Below are 18,237 nucleotides of genomic sequence, written 5' to 3' on the forward strand. Positions count from 1 at the left end.
AACTTGACAGCTGGGGAAAACATAACAGTGAGGAAGGCCACAAATCTCCACAGCAACGTCAGAAACACCTCTGAATGGCTCCCAGTACAGTTAATAAATGTCTTGGTGCTTGTTCTGTGACTGGTGACGGCGTGTGTGCGCGTGTATAATTAAGCGACACATGATTTTCTGGGACGGTGGGCCTTTCCGACTCTTGATATGCTTTGCCCCAATATTTTGCCAGTGCTTCACTGCATAACACGACTCCATTGTGGCGAAGCTGACTGCAGAAAACCGGCAATTATGCACGCTTGCTCGCCCCGAAATAAATGTAGCCCTGCGCTTTAGGATTGAGCTAGTGCAGGGGTTCTCAAGTACGTTCATCCCAGGGAACCCTGCTGAGCTCCATAAAGTGCCAAGGAACCCCCCCCCCCCCCCCTCCTGATTTAACCGAAGGTCGAATTATCAAGGGTATCAAGAAAACAAACAAATGCTGCACTACGTCAACACGCTTTTATTTACTCAATGAATCGTCAAATCTTGTTTCTATTTAGCACAAGACCAGTGCGGAAGCTGAAATTCTCTTTATCTCATGACTGATTGGCGCTAGCAGCGGCGAAGGCCTCGCGACATCCTTCGCGGCGCGCGATTTCATGTGAGACGCGCTTTGCACCAACGGGCGCACATCCCGATTATTTTTTCGCCACTCAGCTGCTCGCCAACAAATTGTCCGTCCATCGCGATGTAGCCGGTGCTTTTTATATTCGACAGCTTTGCACTGAGTAAAAGCGAAACTACTGCTTGCCGCAACCGCTGTCGACAAAACCGCGACCGCTATCGACGCAATCATGGACGGTGACCTTGCGGTTCAGAAGGCAGGCGGCTGACGCACGCACCAAGTCAAAACGAAACTACCGTTCGCTGCAACAAGTGTGGATGAAACCGCGGCCGCTATCGACGCGATCATGGACGGCCACTTTATGGTTCAGACGGCAGGCGGCTGACACACGCACCAAGTCAAAACGAAACTACCTTTCGCTGCAAGAAGTGCGGACGAAACTGCGGTCGCTATCGACGCTGCCATGGGAGGCGACTACGCAGTTGTGAAGGCACGCAGCCGACGCACGCATCGAGTGAAAATGAAACTAATATTTGCCGCAACCGCTGCGGACGAAACTACGGTGGTTATCGACGCGATCAGAGATAGCGACTACGCACTTACGGAGGCACGCGGCTAGCCGCCAACGCGGTGTTACGTGCGGCGATAAACGCAAGAATAAAGGCTTTAAAGGCACAATTAGGCACGAAGCGCTTCGGCGTTGCTGTCAGTCACGTGCCGCGTACGATTGCCGCTGAGGACCACGGCGATGCGGACTGCGCCGCTTCGTTTCGGTTGGACGCTACGCCGTTCTTGCTCTTCTGCGGCGCGCATTTGCGCTGCTCCGCGTTTTTTAATTTTTTAATTTTTTCTCCAACGTATAGGTCAGTGCACACGCTATCGGCACCTACCCTATCTACAAATAGGAGAAAGGCGCATGGTGGTAAGTTACGGCCTCCGAGATTCAAGTGCGAAAACTTAGGCGCGCTGCCCGTTCTCAGAGGTTGGGTGGCTACAAGCTGCTTGCATATTTATTGCGCAGTTCACGCGTTGCTGTTACACACTGTGATGTGCTTTTTGACACTCGGGCATGCGTAATGGAGGTTCTTTGGATCAAGCGCACCTCGTGTTCGCCATTTTAGACACTTGTCGAGAGCGGGACCAGGGAAAATTTATCAGTGGCTCGCGGAACCCCGAGCAGGGACCTGCGGAACCCGTAGGTTCCGCGGAACCCACTTTGAGAACCCATGAGCTAGTGCACACTTCAAGTGCTTCGCCAACTGCTCTGTGCACGTTTACTCCTGGTATGCGTCTTCTTACTCCTGATTTATCACCTTCATAACGACGTGCAAGAGCAAATTTCTCTCTGCACTGCTTAATTTATGTGACCGCCACATTCAAATTCAATGCAATATGTGGGAACATTACAGAATGGTGACATATCAAATGGGAACATAATACATGGGAGTCAATGGGATTTAGTTCGGGACCACGAAAATGCGACATTGCAGCAGGGAAAACACAACAGCGAGGAACATATCTATGGTGTTCCACTGTACAATGCTGTGAAGTGCTTAACAACCAACTTGTTGTGATAGCGTCTTTGTGATGCGGATTCTCGAACGCTCAGTTTGCCATGATGAGCCTTCCCAGTTTGCATGTTTCGCAGCAATGCCTACCCTGGTGGCTCAGTTGCTATAGCATTCATCTGCTGAGCACGAAGTTATGGGTTTGATTCGCAGACACATTTTGAGGCGGGCGGAGCAAAAATGCCTGTGTAGTTTGATTTAGGTGTACACTAAAGGGACCAGGACACCAAATTTTCGAGCTTTAATTATGTATTACGTGTTAAACTGTATATCTAGCAAAATTTGAGTGCATTCAGTGTGGTAGAAAATGAGTATTTGAATTTTGTTATGTCACAGTTGACCCATATTAGGGTGCGCACAGGTCCTTGAAATCCTTGAAAACCCTTGAAATTGAAACTTCCGTTTTCATGGCCTTAAAAGTCCTGGAATTTCTTTTCCGTCCTTGAGAACCCTTGAATTTTTTGGGTTTTCACGGGCTCCGACAGTGCGACTCACATTATATGGCGTTTCAGGGTGGTCCCGGCAAACTTCATTGCTTTCCGCAATGCCAGAACCGCGAAATCAAACTTCCTGCTTGAGGAAGAAGCGAGCGCGCGTCCGCCGCGCACTTTTTTCTTTTTTTCCCTCTGGCTTGCTTCGACTTCAGGGTTGGCCAAAAGCCTTAAGTTTCTGGCCACAATGAGGCTAGAGTGTCTTGACCTCCTTGGAAAAAATACAAGTTGTGCCATCATGCTTATTTGTAACAAAAAAGCAGTTACATGAATCTTAACAGTTGAATTTGGTATTATTTCACTTTTTTTGGGGGGTTTGCCTTGGGCTGGATTTATTGGCAACCCACTAAAAACAGGCACAGCCTCATAGCCTGAGCGTTGTCTGTTGGCCACATTGTGCTTTGTTTATCTGCGTGCGTGCTCCGGTGCCGTCGACGCTTTGTTTGCTTTTACCCCCATTTTGGTTGTGCGCATGGTTCAGAATAATGCCTGGGAAATGTAAATTCCAAAGCGGGCCTGGCTCAGCAACGACGATTACAAACTTTGGGCTGCGCCGGATACATCGGACCCCCACCGCGCGAAATGCACAACCTGCAGAAAGACCTTCAACATCGCTTCTATGGGTGAATCTGCTCTCAGAAGCCACACGAAAAGTGCAAAGCACTGTGAACTCATGCAAATGGCAGCTGGAAACTCTATACAGAACTACCTGGCACCAAGCACAAGCGAGCGGTCCACTGGGTTGGCTCCATCACAGGCGACTCATCAGTCGAATGAAATTGTACGTGCACTAAGTCAAATCACTTTCCGTTGTTCTGTCCAATAAGATGTAACCTGTGTGAACTACCGTATCAAATATTTCAATTTTTTGAAAGGTCCTTGAAAAGTCCTTGAATTTTTTTCTTGGAAACGTGTACGAACCCTGCATATTTATTTACTTTATTTAAAAGTACTGTAGACTGTAGGCCTACAGCAGGTATTGTAGAAGAAAGTCACAATACTGTGAGCAAAGTAGGAAAAAAAATGAACAATAAAATGGTCAGGGACTGTACATTGGAACATTTAAATTTGAGCATATGTAAGTATGTAAATAAATAACTCAAGGCATAAGAATACAACAACAGAAATTTTTTGCAACACTGTGAAAGCGATCACATCAAGTCTTATGTCATATGTGGAAAGCACAAAGTATCTACGTTGATTATTCTAGCACATGGAGGAAGGAAGAAAACTGAGGAGAGGCCCTAATTAGTCCGTGTGCTAGGAGAAAAGTGTGGTAGAAGTCACATGTTATTGGACGCTCGAGGCCCTTCGCATGTATTCCCAGACTTCTTTCACGCTCTGAAAAACACTTTTATGTAGCACGTATTGAGCAACAGAAAACTGTATTGGGAGTTTCTCATGTTGCTCTACAATTTCCTCATGGACACTTTTCATCTAAATATAATAATTGAGGAGTTGAATGAATAATTAAGACTAATTATATAATTAGGCGGAATGCAAAAAATAATCTGAGTATTTCCAAGCGATGGCAAACAACATTACCTTGGTTCTGTCCAGCTACGTAGCACTTGAATATTTTAAAAGTTTGGCCCAAGTGAAACACCCTGTAGAGCGGACGTTGTTCAGGGAAAGCCCTCTGTTATTTTTTTCTTGGCTGCATTTAGTTGACACATCCGGTCTGTAATATAAAGGTGGTTTCTGAGAAACCTGTATAGGTTTTCTTGTGTCGCTTCATGTTATACAGTCAGGTGAATGACAATTTTTTCCTGTCATGAATATTCTGCAGAACTGATTTGCCATAACCTAATAGTGTTCTGCAAAGTAAAATAAGGAACACCTTTTCTTCATATGCCTGTATTTCACTCATGTTGAGCTTTACTAAGCTGCTCCATTTATCGCTCCAAAATGAACAATTCTTACTCCAAACCTGCTCTAAAGTGCCAAATTTGCTGCTCCCAGAGCTGCTCCAAAACTTGCTTGGCTGTTTCCATCCCTGAACACTTCATTAAGTATCCCCTGGGATACCAGATTTTCTAATGCTTTTGTTTTTTGTTCAGTTTCTTTTAGACCATAAATGGGCTATTGTTTTCGTGGCTTCTGTTTTCAAGATCATCAATTTCGCAGTGCATCTCTGAATTCCTTCCGCATAGCGGAAACGGTTGCTTCGCATTTTTCTATCTTTTTCTGATATTGCCTCACTGACACAAGCATAGTTTCAGCCTGAAAGCCTTAGCTGCATATAATCATTAGCAGTATGGCAACACTAACAGGGGACAAAATGAATTGAATCTCCAGCTACAGCTCCCTCAGAGTAATGGAAGCCAATCTCAAAGGCCATGCTTTTGTACGCTGCAAGCACTTGAAGTGATTGCAGGAACCGAAAATACATCATGGTCACCATGCATCGTTTTGTTTTCTCATGTGCGTCTCAGTGGGCAGCCCGAGATAGTTTCTGCAGGCGTTCACTCATTTGTGCTGCTTTCAACAAGAAATTGTACTGAATTCAATGGCAATGCTCTTGCTTTGCCATTGGGTGCCAGAGTGTGCAGAGCTAGATGCCAGTGTGGTTTTGCACTGCTTCAAGGCAGTCGACAGAGTGGTGACCCCACACTTCCTGATGTCACACAATTCATGCCAAAATGGCAGTCGCTGTCACTGAGAGGGGCTTACAGGCAGCATTTTCAAATTTTAAATTTCGAGTTGAATGGTGTGATGAGAGCCAGTTTTTTTTATATAATCATATTGGCTGCTTTACTCTCTGTAGCAATGATAAACTGAGACTAGTTGAAGGACTGTGTCATTATCCCTTTAAAGAACCCCAGTTGGTCAAAATTAATCCAGAGCCCTCCACTAAGGCACCTTTTATAGCCTGCTGTGCATTTCAGGACAGTAACCCCCCCCTTCCCCATTTTAACTTTTCACTATAGGAATTCTCAAAACTTGTGTTCCTTGAATAAACCTTGATTGTATGTTTGGGTTGCCTTTTGCTTTGTAGTTAGTGAAAGTGAAACAATGTTTGCTACGCTAGTTTTTTCTTGTTTTCTTTATTTCTTGACTCAAAGCTGCAGCCATTGCAAAACGTTGAAACCACAGTCCCTTTGTGATCCCCTGCATGCGTGTCTCCGCCAATCTGGTAAACACAATTAGAGCAAGCATTTTGCTCTCTGCGTGTCCTAGCCTGTTGCTGAGTTTAACTGCCAAGAGCAGATCAGTTCGCCAGCATTGTATCATAAAAAGACCACGCAGTAGCATCACATGCATGCCAAGCACCAGCTTGTCACATGTAAGAGGCCGCCGGTGGCGCGAAAAAGAAGAGGAGCACGCGATGCCTGGTGTTCGGAACGGCGTGAGCGCGCGAGGCGCACGAACCGAGGCATAGTCGAGAGATGAACGGCGCTGTCCGTGGAGTTTCAACGTGGCACCGGGCCAGGAAGGTCGCATCTCCAGCTCGGCTCTGGCGACGGGAGACTTGGGGGTCTGGCCGAGTCCGTGACGCTGGCCGTCCAAGGTGTGGCCGTCGACCTCGGCAAGTTTGGGCGAGGCTCCTGGACGGGCTGCAGCTTCTCACGGCAGGACCAGGCATCCCAGTGAGGATCCCCCTTCTGCGGCAGACCGGCGCATTTGATTCTCCTCGGGACGCCACGTCGGCACTCCTGAAGAAATTGCGACGCATCCCGACGCTAGGCCTAGGCAGGTGGGCCTAAGCAACGCCGAGCGCCATCGCTGACGAGCGCATCACCGACGAGATACCGACGAGCTCACCACCGACAAAGGAGGCAACGCGAGTCGTCGGCATCTACTGCAGTAATGACGCCCCGAATGAATGCGACTCGGACCCGACGAGAGGAGCTTCAAGTCGGCGGTCCGTAAGAGCCCACGTTTTGTTTACGACGCAGTTAGGCCGGGGCCAAGGTGGCCAGACTTTGGCGAGCAAAAGCTAAGACTGACCGAGAGACTTTAAGGCGGAGCGAGGCTCCAGAAATGAGATAGTTGTTTGGTAGTAGTGTTGTATTAGGTTAGAGATTTGGTTTATATATTAAGTAAGCTTTTTCGTTGAGTTATGTCTAGTTTTGCGTGCCTTTAGTTGTTTAGTTGTAGTTTTAGTGTTGTGTGTCGCGTGTGTTCACCGTCTCTGTACGTATTAAATCCTCGTTTGCTGTGCCGCCAGTCATGTCTCTCCTCCATCAAGAGTAGCGCATGCACGCAACTCTCCACCCTCCCAAGGAAAGGTGACACAGCTGTATGAGGCAAACCTGAACTCATGAGTTGTTTTTCAACTAGCAGGGTGCGTACAGGTCCTTGAAATCCTTGAAAACCCTTGAAATTGAAAAGTATGTTTTCAAGGCCCTTGAAAGTCCTGGAATTTTTTTCCTTCCTTGAAAATCCTGGAATTTCGTGAGCAATGCACTTGACATTGGCGTCGATCTGACTAACTCCCCATTTCAGAAACAATACGCCGACGCGAGCACACACGGTTCCGTTTTGCAGAACTGCGTGGACAAAAATAAAAGGCTTCGCCGCGTCAAACCGCCAACGGAGCGAGATACCCACGCCGCGCTTCGGTGCTGGCTCGGCTGAAAGTGTTTACGCTGCTTTCCTCACCCTATCGTTCGTTTCACTCCTCGCCCGTCATTCTGCCTTGTCCCACTTTCACTGTTGCGCGCGAGGTGAAGCTAAAGAGAGCTATAATGGAGCAACTTAACCACTGATGCTCAGTGCCTTTAGATGGAGGTTTGTTATAATATTATTTATGATAATATAAGTGCAATAACATTATGAATGTTTTGGAAATATTTGAAGAATCAACCCAGCTGATATTGCAGAAGCCTGAGCAGCTGTTGTGAGTGCTCGTTGTCATAACTTTTATAATGCGGACTTGAGAAATGATCAAGACATGTTTTACAAAATTGGAATATACATCTGTTTGTTATAATGTAATGAATGTGTAGCAAGACTACACTGAATGGTTTGGAAATGTTTGGTAAGCTTGCCCAGTTAATACTGGAGAAGTCAGAGTAGCTGTTAGGAGCATTCATTGTGTTTTGGGAACTTTTTTTTTTGGTGTTGTTGTGAACTTGCAAATTGATCCAGGCTAGACATTATTAGCATCATTGGGATATACATTTATTTCTTTTGTAAAGGGTTTATTAGAGTTCCCAGCACCTCCATCAATTGTAAAAGGTTTATCGCAGCGGCAACAGTCAAACAAGACACGGCTTTTTCAAGCACGAGCGCCGTTCCTGAGCAAAAGCGCTGGATCCACTAGCGTCTGTCTTCGCTACACTTTTTATTTTAGTGCAATAATCCTATGCTGAATGTTTTGAATATTTTTGGTGAACTTTACCCAGCCTATACTGGAGAAATCTTAGCCGCTGTTGTAAGCGTTCATTTTGTGTTGTGATCTTGAGAAGTTATCAAGGCTAGGCATTTTTATTATAATTGTGATATACAGTTATTTATAGTAATTGGAATAAAACTAGTCATTTTTGGAAATGCTAGAGTAAAGAAATCATACTTTGGATGTCGCTTTGAGTCCTTGAAAAACCTGTGACAGGTCCTGGAAAGTCCTGGAATCTTGCCTTGGAAACCTGTACCAACCCTGAACTAGGGAAAAGGGTGGCAGCCTTCACTTGTGATGGTGCTTCGTTTTTCAGCTAGGGAAGAGAGTGGGAGTCTGCACTTGTAATGTGTGCTTCTTTTGTCTTACAGTGGTGCCTGTTCTGTCATAGTTGTGCAAGTGGTTAATTCCCACCAAGTGAACTTGCGTTCAATTTCAACCATTTTGAAAGGGAACTGTTTGTTGGGCAAACTTGTGCCCTCTAAACAAAAGTACAAATTGTGGACAGTGATAGCACGAAGCTTGCGGCTGGCTGTTTTTATACATGTGTCATTGAATCTTCTAGATTCGCTCGTGGTGACAAATTTAATTCTAGAATGTGCCACAGTCATCTATTAGCACACCTACAAACTTATGGCAATGAGCCCATATTTCTGAAAAGAACAGGGACATTCAGGAGTTATGCGTTATCTGATATCACTAGCGCACTCTTGCAGGGACAGCAAAAATGTAATAACATAGGTGCACTGTGAAAACTTATGATCGAGACTGACTGCTATTGAAAATCGCATGGCAATGTCATGCAGCTCCTCATGATGTGTCGCCAAAAATTGCCCATTATCTTTACCGCACTCTCATTAGGAATAATACCTTTACTAAAACAAGTGCGCCACTTCATGGGCTAAAACAAGTGCGCACATTAACCCCTCGGCCATTTCTTTTATTGGGAGATTCCTTTTCTCAAAAGCATGTCAATATTTTTGTATGTGAGTAGTCATTGAAGCCCAGGTTGACACAGAAAAAAGAAATTGATGACTGCACATAAAGGGAGAGGAAATGACGTGTCTGCAGGCCATCTGTTCTTGTAAGTACTGTGAGCTCAGCATGAGCTTATCTTGTGCAAAATTTCACTCAAGCAGCATACTAATGAACCTCATTAGGCTACACTTGTTATTAGCCACTTCATGGGCTGGCTTAACATGGACAAAGTAGCCTTATGTAAATGTTCAATGGATTAAAGTACTGCATATCAGTACTCTCAGCTAAGTGAAATTTTGTTGTTGTAACCAGAGCTTCTCTCTTGCGGAGTTCGTGGTAGTCCAGCCAGGGAGATGAGCCCCTTGTCTGTGCAGGTTCAAGGTTGTCCTGCAGCCCGTGATGTTCGATGATTGGATCTGGGATGTGGCGTGGCTGCAACCAGAAGTGGGCCCCCTGGTCCCAGGCACCAGTTTCACGACGCTGGCGCTCTGCTTTGGACACAACCGTGTGGCCCACTGGGACTGGCAGGCCAAGCAGACACTCACTGTCACTTCCTGTAGCGACTACTGCTTACTGTATCCTTTTGCTGTGGTGGTTGCAGGTCTCTTTAAATCACTAACGGACCCCCAAAAGGGTGTCGACCTTCTGAACAAGTGTAATGCATAGAACATCCTGTTGTAATCAAGGTTGGCTAAAGCTTATTGATTGATCTGTTGCAAGAAGCCTGACAAATTCTGTAAAAGCCGTTGCTCTCACTTTGCTGACCTCCATGGCCATTACTGTGTCATTATCTTCAGCACTATGACATCAAGGCTTTGCCACCATTGTCCAGAAAAATTGTGTGGGAATGGGAAGTAGGCATAATGGCAGAAGCACAGAGCACAAAATTGTCTTGTCTGCATGTTGTGCTCTTGCCACTGAAGAAAAACTAAACATTGTAGAGTTGGGATGTGCCACCCAGTGCTCTGACAAAGGTTTGCACGTGTCTGAAAGCCTGCAGAACCTAAATGCATGCCATGGTGTAATGTCATAGGGGAAGCCACAGTTTTGATCATAGCACACAGTTCTGCTGCTGTAAATGCCGGTAGCTTGGTTACTACTACAAGTGGAAGAATTTTTTTTTTGTGGAGGAATGTTTCTTGGACAGCACCATAGAGTACTAGTTGTGAACAAAATTCAGGGGTGCAACAGCTACGCCAATTGCACCATTTTGATACAATTGCGTATTTTTGCGCTGAGCTGCGCCAAAACCGTGACATATGTTGAAATTGCGCCACGCTGTGCCAAAACGCCCGACCAGCCGCGAAATTTCTCGGTTACGCTAGTTTAAGCGGGAAACAATGGCCGCATTGGCAACCTGCAGCTTGGAATTCAGTCCTATCCAGTAGCGCAGACAAGATCCAAAGACATGCCCAGACGAGACGTTGGTAACATTTGCGTGTTTGGTGGTGGGCGCCGAAGAATATTTTCGCTGCTGGTTGCAGTGCGGTGTGTTGTATGTGTAGTAAAATCTCGCGGAGACAAGGAATGCGAATTGCTTGCAGTAACGAAAGCAGTTCGCCATTGCCACGTTGACTCAACAAGATCCTCGCTGTGTCCGTGCACACGGTTACGAATGCTCCAAGGGAAACTCGCTAGTACGGTACAGCAAGCAACCCGGCACTGACGGCGTGAGCTTTGTAGGCGACGCAATACACAAAACTAGCAAGGGTTCAGTTCCAATTGGCAACAGGCACCGCGTTAATGAAACGGTGCCGATTTTCACTGTACACCGCCGAAACGCCAAAAGATTGTCAAACAGTCGCTGCATGTTTTGACTACCGCCGGAACGTCGCGACACATAGTCAGAAAAAAAAACTGAAAGGGAACCACTCGCGAAGAAATGTATGTGTACTTTCCACATGTTTGGCGGAAAAAGTTGCGTGCAGTGCACTGCTGGGGCGCGATTGAGGTCGTTTTTCTGAGTGCGCATTCAATTTCGGCAGGCGCGCGGCCTAAGTCAACCGTGCACGGCGAAACTGAACGCGCGCTCCGAACAACGATCTCCGATCGCGCCCCTGTCCTCACCTACGCTGCAAATGTGAATTACCATATATACTCGCATAATGAACGCATTTTTTCCCCCAGAGGTCTAATGCAAAGTTGGCGGGTGCGTTTATTATGCGGGGTAGATTTTATGGCGTTTTATGAGTTAGCATTCTTTGTGAAACTGCTCCAAATTTGGTATTTAGTGCTCCAAAATGGAGTTTTTTTCCCGGTAACCTGCTCCAAATTTGGATTTTCCTGCTCCAAAAGCTTGATGTTCCTGCTCCAAAATTTGCTCCAAATACTATTTTGGCTGTTGCACCACTGAATAACTGGAACGCCAATGCATTCCGTTGGACACTTTCAAAATGAATAGCTCGAAACTGGTTCAGTCCTGAGAATTCGTTCCAAGTGGATACGCCTTGCGAGTTCAACAGCTACAATTCGTAGATTGAAAGTTGTGACGTAAAATGAATAATTAAAAAGGTAATTAGCATAATTATGCTAATTATTCAATTAGGCATGCTTATTTCTTGTGGAAGTGGTGGCCGCCTCTTCGAGTAGTTTAGATGAAGGATTAAATTGTGCTTTCTGCCACAGGCAATTTTTAAAAATTTGGTGCAGCTAAAATGAAACACCCTGTACATGGCTTAGGAACCATTAATCACAGCAGATGTAGTGTTGCTTATTCAGTCAGGCGAACAAGTGATGAAACAGAGACACTGTATAAAGCATGGATGAAAGAACAAGGCTGCCCACAATAATCATGGTGCAGAATAGACAACACACATACCGTATTTATTCGAATCTAGGCCGATAGTTTTTTTCAAATAATCACATACGAAACTCTAGGGTCGGCTTAGATTCGAGGATTTTAAAAAACGCGCCAGTTTTTAACTGAAACTGATAAATATGGTGCATAGTTAGCGCCATCTAGAAAAGTCAGTATCGCAGCCGATACTAGCCGCGCCAGTAGCCAGCTGAAGTACACGAGCGACGTCGCCATTTTGACCTGCGTCGTATCGGTAGTATCGGTATGGTGCAGCATCGGTGCGCGGTGTGGCGTTATCGTAATGGCACCAAATGGGCGATGCCACTATAGTGCCGCTTTCTAAACGAATACTGTATTTACTCGAATCTAACGCGCACTTTCAACACGACCCTAAATCTGTGTCGGCATTTCAAAATGGCCGCCTCGCACGCGCGTCGTGCCTAGCTACCGTAGCATGCGGAAGCTTCCTCCGTGTGCTGCAGTACACGTGCTTAGGCAATAGTCTACCGTCTGTCTTCACGTTCTCAGCGTCTGCTCTATCTATCAGCATGAAGTACCGAGTTCATCATGATGCCGCATTTAAAAGGAAAGTGATCATCTGTGCGGAGACGGACGGAAATCGGGCCGCATCACGGGCGTTCGGAGGATCCGAAACTTGCGAGCGGGACTGGCGCAAACAGAAGGAGAAGATTTTCGCCAGCAAAGCAATGCGGAACGGTTTCAGTGGACCGAAGCAGGACGTAATCTGCGCCGATCCACTCCGGCGATACGATCAGGCTTGGCCCTATCTTGAAAGCAATTTGCGACTGGTAAAGTCCGCCGCGCGCCGTGTTTTCGCTGCGTTGAAGCGAGAGGCATGCTAGCACGAAGGCGCGCTTCGTCTCCAGCGTTTTGACAGTTCGTGTCCGCGGTCAACGAGCGAGGTGTGTTCATGTTTGCTTGAGCGCGCAGTGACACCGTGCTTGTTAATAGCGGTCTACTAATTTGCTACCGCATTCGATGCATCGCCTTTCAGGCGAAACTGCGACTTTTTTTATTCATCGCAACATCAGTGCATCGGGAGGAAATCTATTTTTCCAAATTTTTCCTCACGGAAAACGGGTGCTGCGCGTTACAATCGAGGAAGTGTGAGAATCGAGTAAATGAGGTAGTTGTGCTAGCCGTAGAGGCATCGTCAAACGTTCAAACCGGGCGGAACTTCGGCATCGGTCTGTCAGTTGGAGGGGGCCACGGGAGATGGTTTTTGCGTGCGCCGCAACGTGCGCTCCTTCCAAAAATGCAGCATCTCTAATGCGCTGGATGGTACTGAATATAGCGCACTGTTTGAAGATGTCAGCAGTAAGGAAGATAGCGACGAGGCTAGCAGCGATGGTGACATAGAATGAGCTCGGCATGTTCAAATTTAATAAATGCTGTTTCATTTTGCGAATGCTGTCCTCGCTTTTTCGTTCGGCCTACATTCGAGGTAAGTTTTTTTTTTTTCGGACTTCGAACTTTTGGGGGGTCGGCTTAGAATCGGAGTCGGCCTAGATTCGAGTAAATACGGTATGTAGCATATTGCAAAAAAAAAGTTGAATTCTCTCATTGCTTTTAAAGGGCCCCTAAACCACCTCAGATATTTTTTGAACATTTCAAGTAAACACGCACATTGAGTTCTAAATGCCGTCACGATCAATGATGCCAAACGCTGCAGCACTACGCGCCACGGGCGTGCCACGAAATGAAAAAAAACAATGCCGTCCTGCTCTCCTGGCCTTTCCGGTATCCCCAGTGGTCGTCACGATGTCAGCAGGGTGCATCTGGTGATGTCAACCGGGTTGACGATGTCGATTGGTCGAGCAAGAACCTACTGACTTCCGGTTAGTCTGCTAGCAGGTACGCACGCTCCCTGCTCTTCCTCGCCGTGTTGCTCGCTTGTGCGCGCTTGCGAATCGGTAATTACAGCCCGCAACGCAAGTACCAAATCGCTCGCGTTCCAACACAATCGTGCTAAGCGGTCTGAGTAGCTGCGCGAATAGAGTGCGACAGTGTTGGCCTTTCCAGACGTGCGTGCAACACAGCGGCACGCTTCGCCTGAGCACGGGCTGGCACGGCAGCAACAGCGGGTAGTTGAGAAGCGCTGAGTCGCGGCTAAGGCCCATCCCCGTTACCTGCACGTTAACTCGCCACACGTCGTTTGCCACTCGCGGGCCACCGTTCGACAGTGGTTTTGCTCCTGAACTACAAGATTTCGTTGCCGTACGTAGAGAGGATGAGACCGGGACTCATTTGTGCGGCAGCCTCACTGCCACTGATCGCTTGATAGCGCCGATATCGACGCTAGGCCTTTTCCGGTTCCCTTCAATGCTAAAGTGGACGGTGCTTCGAAATGAATTACCGACGCTCACAAGGCGCAATATTTTCTTATCGATTGTTATCGCTCTTTGCAATAAAAGTACACAAAGAAGAAAAATACGCTGATATTAGCGGACACCTATTGCACGTCAGACGTTCTACGACACTGGAGGTCGGTTTGCCGTCGATATATTTACCGCTAGTGTGGACGTGCCTTAACCGGAAATGGACAGCGCTTTGGCAATGACATATGTCACGTGACATTTGGAGGAGCACTCGGCGAGACTAGCTGACGAGGAGAGTAGCGAAGGAAAGAGTGAAATGAGCGAGGGCCATGCTTGGATCATCAAACGCGTGTAACTCTGCTATTACGGCACCATTTCTAAAAATTCTCGCGGCTACGTGTTCGTTGTAGACTCGTGCACAATTGCAACACCACAACTAAATTTCGACCTCGGGGTGGTTTAGAGGCCCTTTAAAAGGAGTTCTGGTGTAGCCTTCATTTTTATGTGCATCCTACTTAACAAGCATTACTGCATTTATTTCACCTCATCGATCGTTTATGGACCTTTCAGCTTTGCTCTTACACAGGCAGTTCAGTTGCAATAGTACCACAGTTCAACGGGGCCGCTATCTTGTATGCGTTCGAAAAGCCGACGTTTGGTTTCATCTCATGCGATCGGTCCAGGTCGTGCCGATAGCGTGGCCTAGGCCAGTCTAGGCCAATCGCGTGAAGCGAAACCGAACGTCGGCTTTTCGAATGCGTACAAGATAGCGGCTATGATCTAGGAAACTGCATTGGTGGCCACTGCCATCTGTTCTCTCATCTGCTTTGCATCCTGCCAATACTAGCGAAATATCCCTAGATCTAGTTATTGTAGGCCTTGTGTTTGAGGAAAGTCTGTGCTAAGACGTTGAAGAAAAAAAAAATGTAACAGTTTTGCCCGAAAGGCGAAGCAGTGATAGAGATAGCAAATTATTAGATGACTACACGAAGTTAAATTTATGGCTTTATTGGCCATATGAGTTGCAGTAAAGATTCGCTTACTAATTAAATTGACAAGCATGGGGTCATGCATGCGCAGGCAAACAGATCCCACTCAATGACCATGAATACTCGCCGTCACAATACGGACGCTATGAAAAACGCCGGTAATGAAGCGAACACTTTGTGCTGCCACTGCTTTACCATGTCTTGTCAACTTGCGATTGCACAGGAAGACAACACAGACGAAGCCACCTCTCAACTCGGCTTGCCGAAAGCCTTTGCACTCACTACAGATGACCTTCATAATACAACGCGTAGGCCGCGTATGCGCTCGTGCGAACAGCCATGTGCAGCCGTAGTTGAGCTAAAGGAGGACATGCACGCTAACTTGCTTCCCCCCATAGCACGCACTTGATTACGTGACCTCCAACATTGGGCGTGCGGGAAGACTGCACGCATCAAGCCACTATCCTTCTTAGCTCATCCTCGCATGCTTTTCTTCACACCTACAGGATTCAGCTTGCCAGGTGCGATAGGGTCTTAGCACACTTGGATTTTACGAGGTGTGTTCAAAAAGAAACCGAACTTTTGAAATAGCGTGCCAACTGCCAGAGGTAGTGCGCAGCGTCTACTGAGTGCACGTAGCGGCAGGTTCAGACAACAAACTGCCATTTGCGGCGTTTCGCTCTGACTGTTAGTTGGCGAGCTACAGCCGCTGAAGTGAGCACGTGCCCAAGCTGTTCGTCGGATTAGTGCCAAAGTGTCAATGGACCCTGTGGTTGCCCTTTATTTTAATCATTTTTTTCTCGATCTCTACTTAAGGTGGTGGTCCCACTCCGGCGGCACGAGCCCCCCGTTTTCAGTACTTTTGGAGTAACTGTGGCGGCTCTTCTACTTAGGATATAAAGTTGTGGTATATACCATAAAAAGCTTAATTCTTGTAGATTCCAACTATATATAAGGAAATTGATTAATGTGATTTAGAAATAAATGTTCAAGAACAAGCATGAGATACATAGTTTTTGCGAACTGTGTCTCACTTGTGACCATATTTAGAATAAACTACCGCACTTACTGCACTGCGGCTTGCTCTGTAGCTTTAGGACATATTTATCTAGTTCCTAGACGTAGCAAAATAATTTAGAATTTTTACTTTTTGGATAATTTGCTTTTGAAAATTGCCAAATATCGCAATCTTCTGTTGTAAACAGCCCGGCAACTACATGCTCAAGGAAGCTAAATTTTGGATAAAGTAGAGTTCAAGGAATTTCCATTCAGGACGTAAAATTTCATTCATGTACCTTTATTAGTTTTAAACCGCAGCTTCGTAGCTTTAGTATCTTCCCGCAAGAATGGAAAAAAATAAAACCAGAATTCTAAATATTGCTTAATTTCGGCCGCATTATTAGGAAAACTGATAAAGTTTCATGAATGAAATTTTGCGTCCTAAATGGACATTCCTTGAACTCTACTTTATCCAAAATTTAGCTTCCTTGAGCATGTAGTTGCCGGGCTGTTTACAACAGAAGATTGCAATATTTGGCAATTTTCAAAAGCAGATTACCCAAAAAGTAAAAATTCAAAATTAATTTGCTACGTCTAGGAACTAGATAAATATGTCCTAAAGCTACGGAGCAAGCCGCAATGCAGTAAGTGCGGTAGTTCTAAATATGGTCACAAGTGAGACGCAGTTCGCAAAAACCATGTATCTCATGCTTGTTCTTGAACATTTATTTCTAAATCACATCAATCAATTTCTTTATATTATATACAGTTGGAATCTACAAGAATTAAGCTTTTTATGGTTTATACGACAACTTCATATCCAAGTAGAAGAGCCGCCACGGTTGCTCCAAAAGTACTGAAAACGGGGGGCTCGTGCCGCCGGAGTGGGACCGCCACCTTAAGAACATCATAACAGGCGATGAGACGTGGGTTTATGGCTATGATATTGAAACGAAGGTCTAGTTGTCGCAGTGGGTGGGCAAAGAGTCTTCTCATCCAAGAAAGCACGCTTGAGTCGGTCAAAGACCAAGGTGATGTTGGTTGTGTTTTTTGACTGTGAAAGCATCTTCCAGCAGGAATTTGTACCATATGGTAAACAAGGAAGTCTACCAGGGAATTTTAGCGCATTTGAGGAATTCTGTGCGCAGTAAGGGGACTTAATTGTGGGAAAACCAGACTTCGATGTTGCATTGTGACAATGCGCCGGCTCACACGTTGCTCCTTCTCCGCAGCTATTTAGCGAAGCATCACAATCCCGTTGTGCCCCACCAACCGTATTCTCCGGACCTAGCCCTAGCAGACTATTTCCTGTTTCCCAAACTTAAAACCACGCTGAAAGGACGTCGTTTCCAAACCATAGACGAGATTCAGGACAATGCGACAATAGACCTGTGCGCCATTCGAGAAAGTGCGTTCCAGGAGGCTTTCCAAAAATGGAAGAAACGATGGGAATAGTGTATTGCCAGGAGAGAGGACTACTTTGAGGGGGACAGTGCTTAAAATGTTGTACAGAAAGCAAAAAGGATGTTATAGCAAAAGTTCGGTTTCTTTTTGAACACACCTCGTATACTAGGGCTGTGCAAATACTTGAATATTCGATTTTGAATCGAATAGCGAACGTATGAATAATTCCATCTCCGAATCAGGTATCTAATCGATTTTTCTAATATCGATAACTTTGGTGAATGACCTGTCTGTGGCTGGTGACTTGACGCACCCAGAGTTCCCACAGTGCGCAATCTCTATTGGTGCAAGGTTCAACCAGGTCAGCGATATCAATTGAAACGTTTTGCAAACAGAAGGAACCACAAAAGCAGCGCGTGTGGAAAGCACGGAAGCATGTGTGAAGGTGGGGCCGATTAGCCACCACAAAGCACACTGATAGCATTGAATACCCGAGTTCAGTGTTTACACATACAGATTCACACAGTTTGGAGCTTTCTACACACATGCGAGCACACAGACCGAATTGGCACGCGTGCTCGTGGTAGTTGAAGGCTGGTCGACCGCAGACCCGAATGCCGCTTCAATGGCCGTCAATCTAACCCTTGCGTGGGATCAGGTGACCGAACACTGATGAGCCACCCATATGAACAAGCTTTCCTCGATGGTTTGCAGCCTGTTATCACATCGCCCG

At 46.2% G+C, this 18,237-nt stretch overlaps 1 protein-coding gene across 3 annotated transcripts in view; it reads left to right on the top strand.

Annotated features, from left to right (window-relative positions):
• Positions 1–18,237, top strand: part of LOC119437452 (WD repeat-containing protein 6-like) — a 245,733-nt gene that overhangs the window by 11,188 nt on the left and 216,308 nt on the right. For all 3 annotated transcript variants that reach the window (XR_005189379.2, XR_007465092.1, XM_037704476.2), the window contains exon 4: positions 9,351–9,551. Coding sequence is in view for 1 of the 3 variants with exons in the window: in XM_037704476.2 (XP_037560404.1) it covers positions 9,351–9,551 (201 nt within the window). In the remaining 2 variants the exon portion in view is untranslated. The remainder of the gene's footprint in view (positions 1–9,350; positions 9,552–18,237) is intronic.

Source organism: Dermacentor silvarum, chromosome 1 (genome assembly GCF_013339745.2).
Source record: "Dermacentor silvarum isolate Dsil-2018 chromosome 1, BIME_Dsil_1.4, whole genome shotgun sequence".
NCBI classification, from domain to species: domain Eukaryota; kingdom Metazoa; phylum Arthropoda; class Arachnida; order Ixodida; family Ixodidae; genus Dermacentor; species Dermacentor silvarum.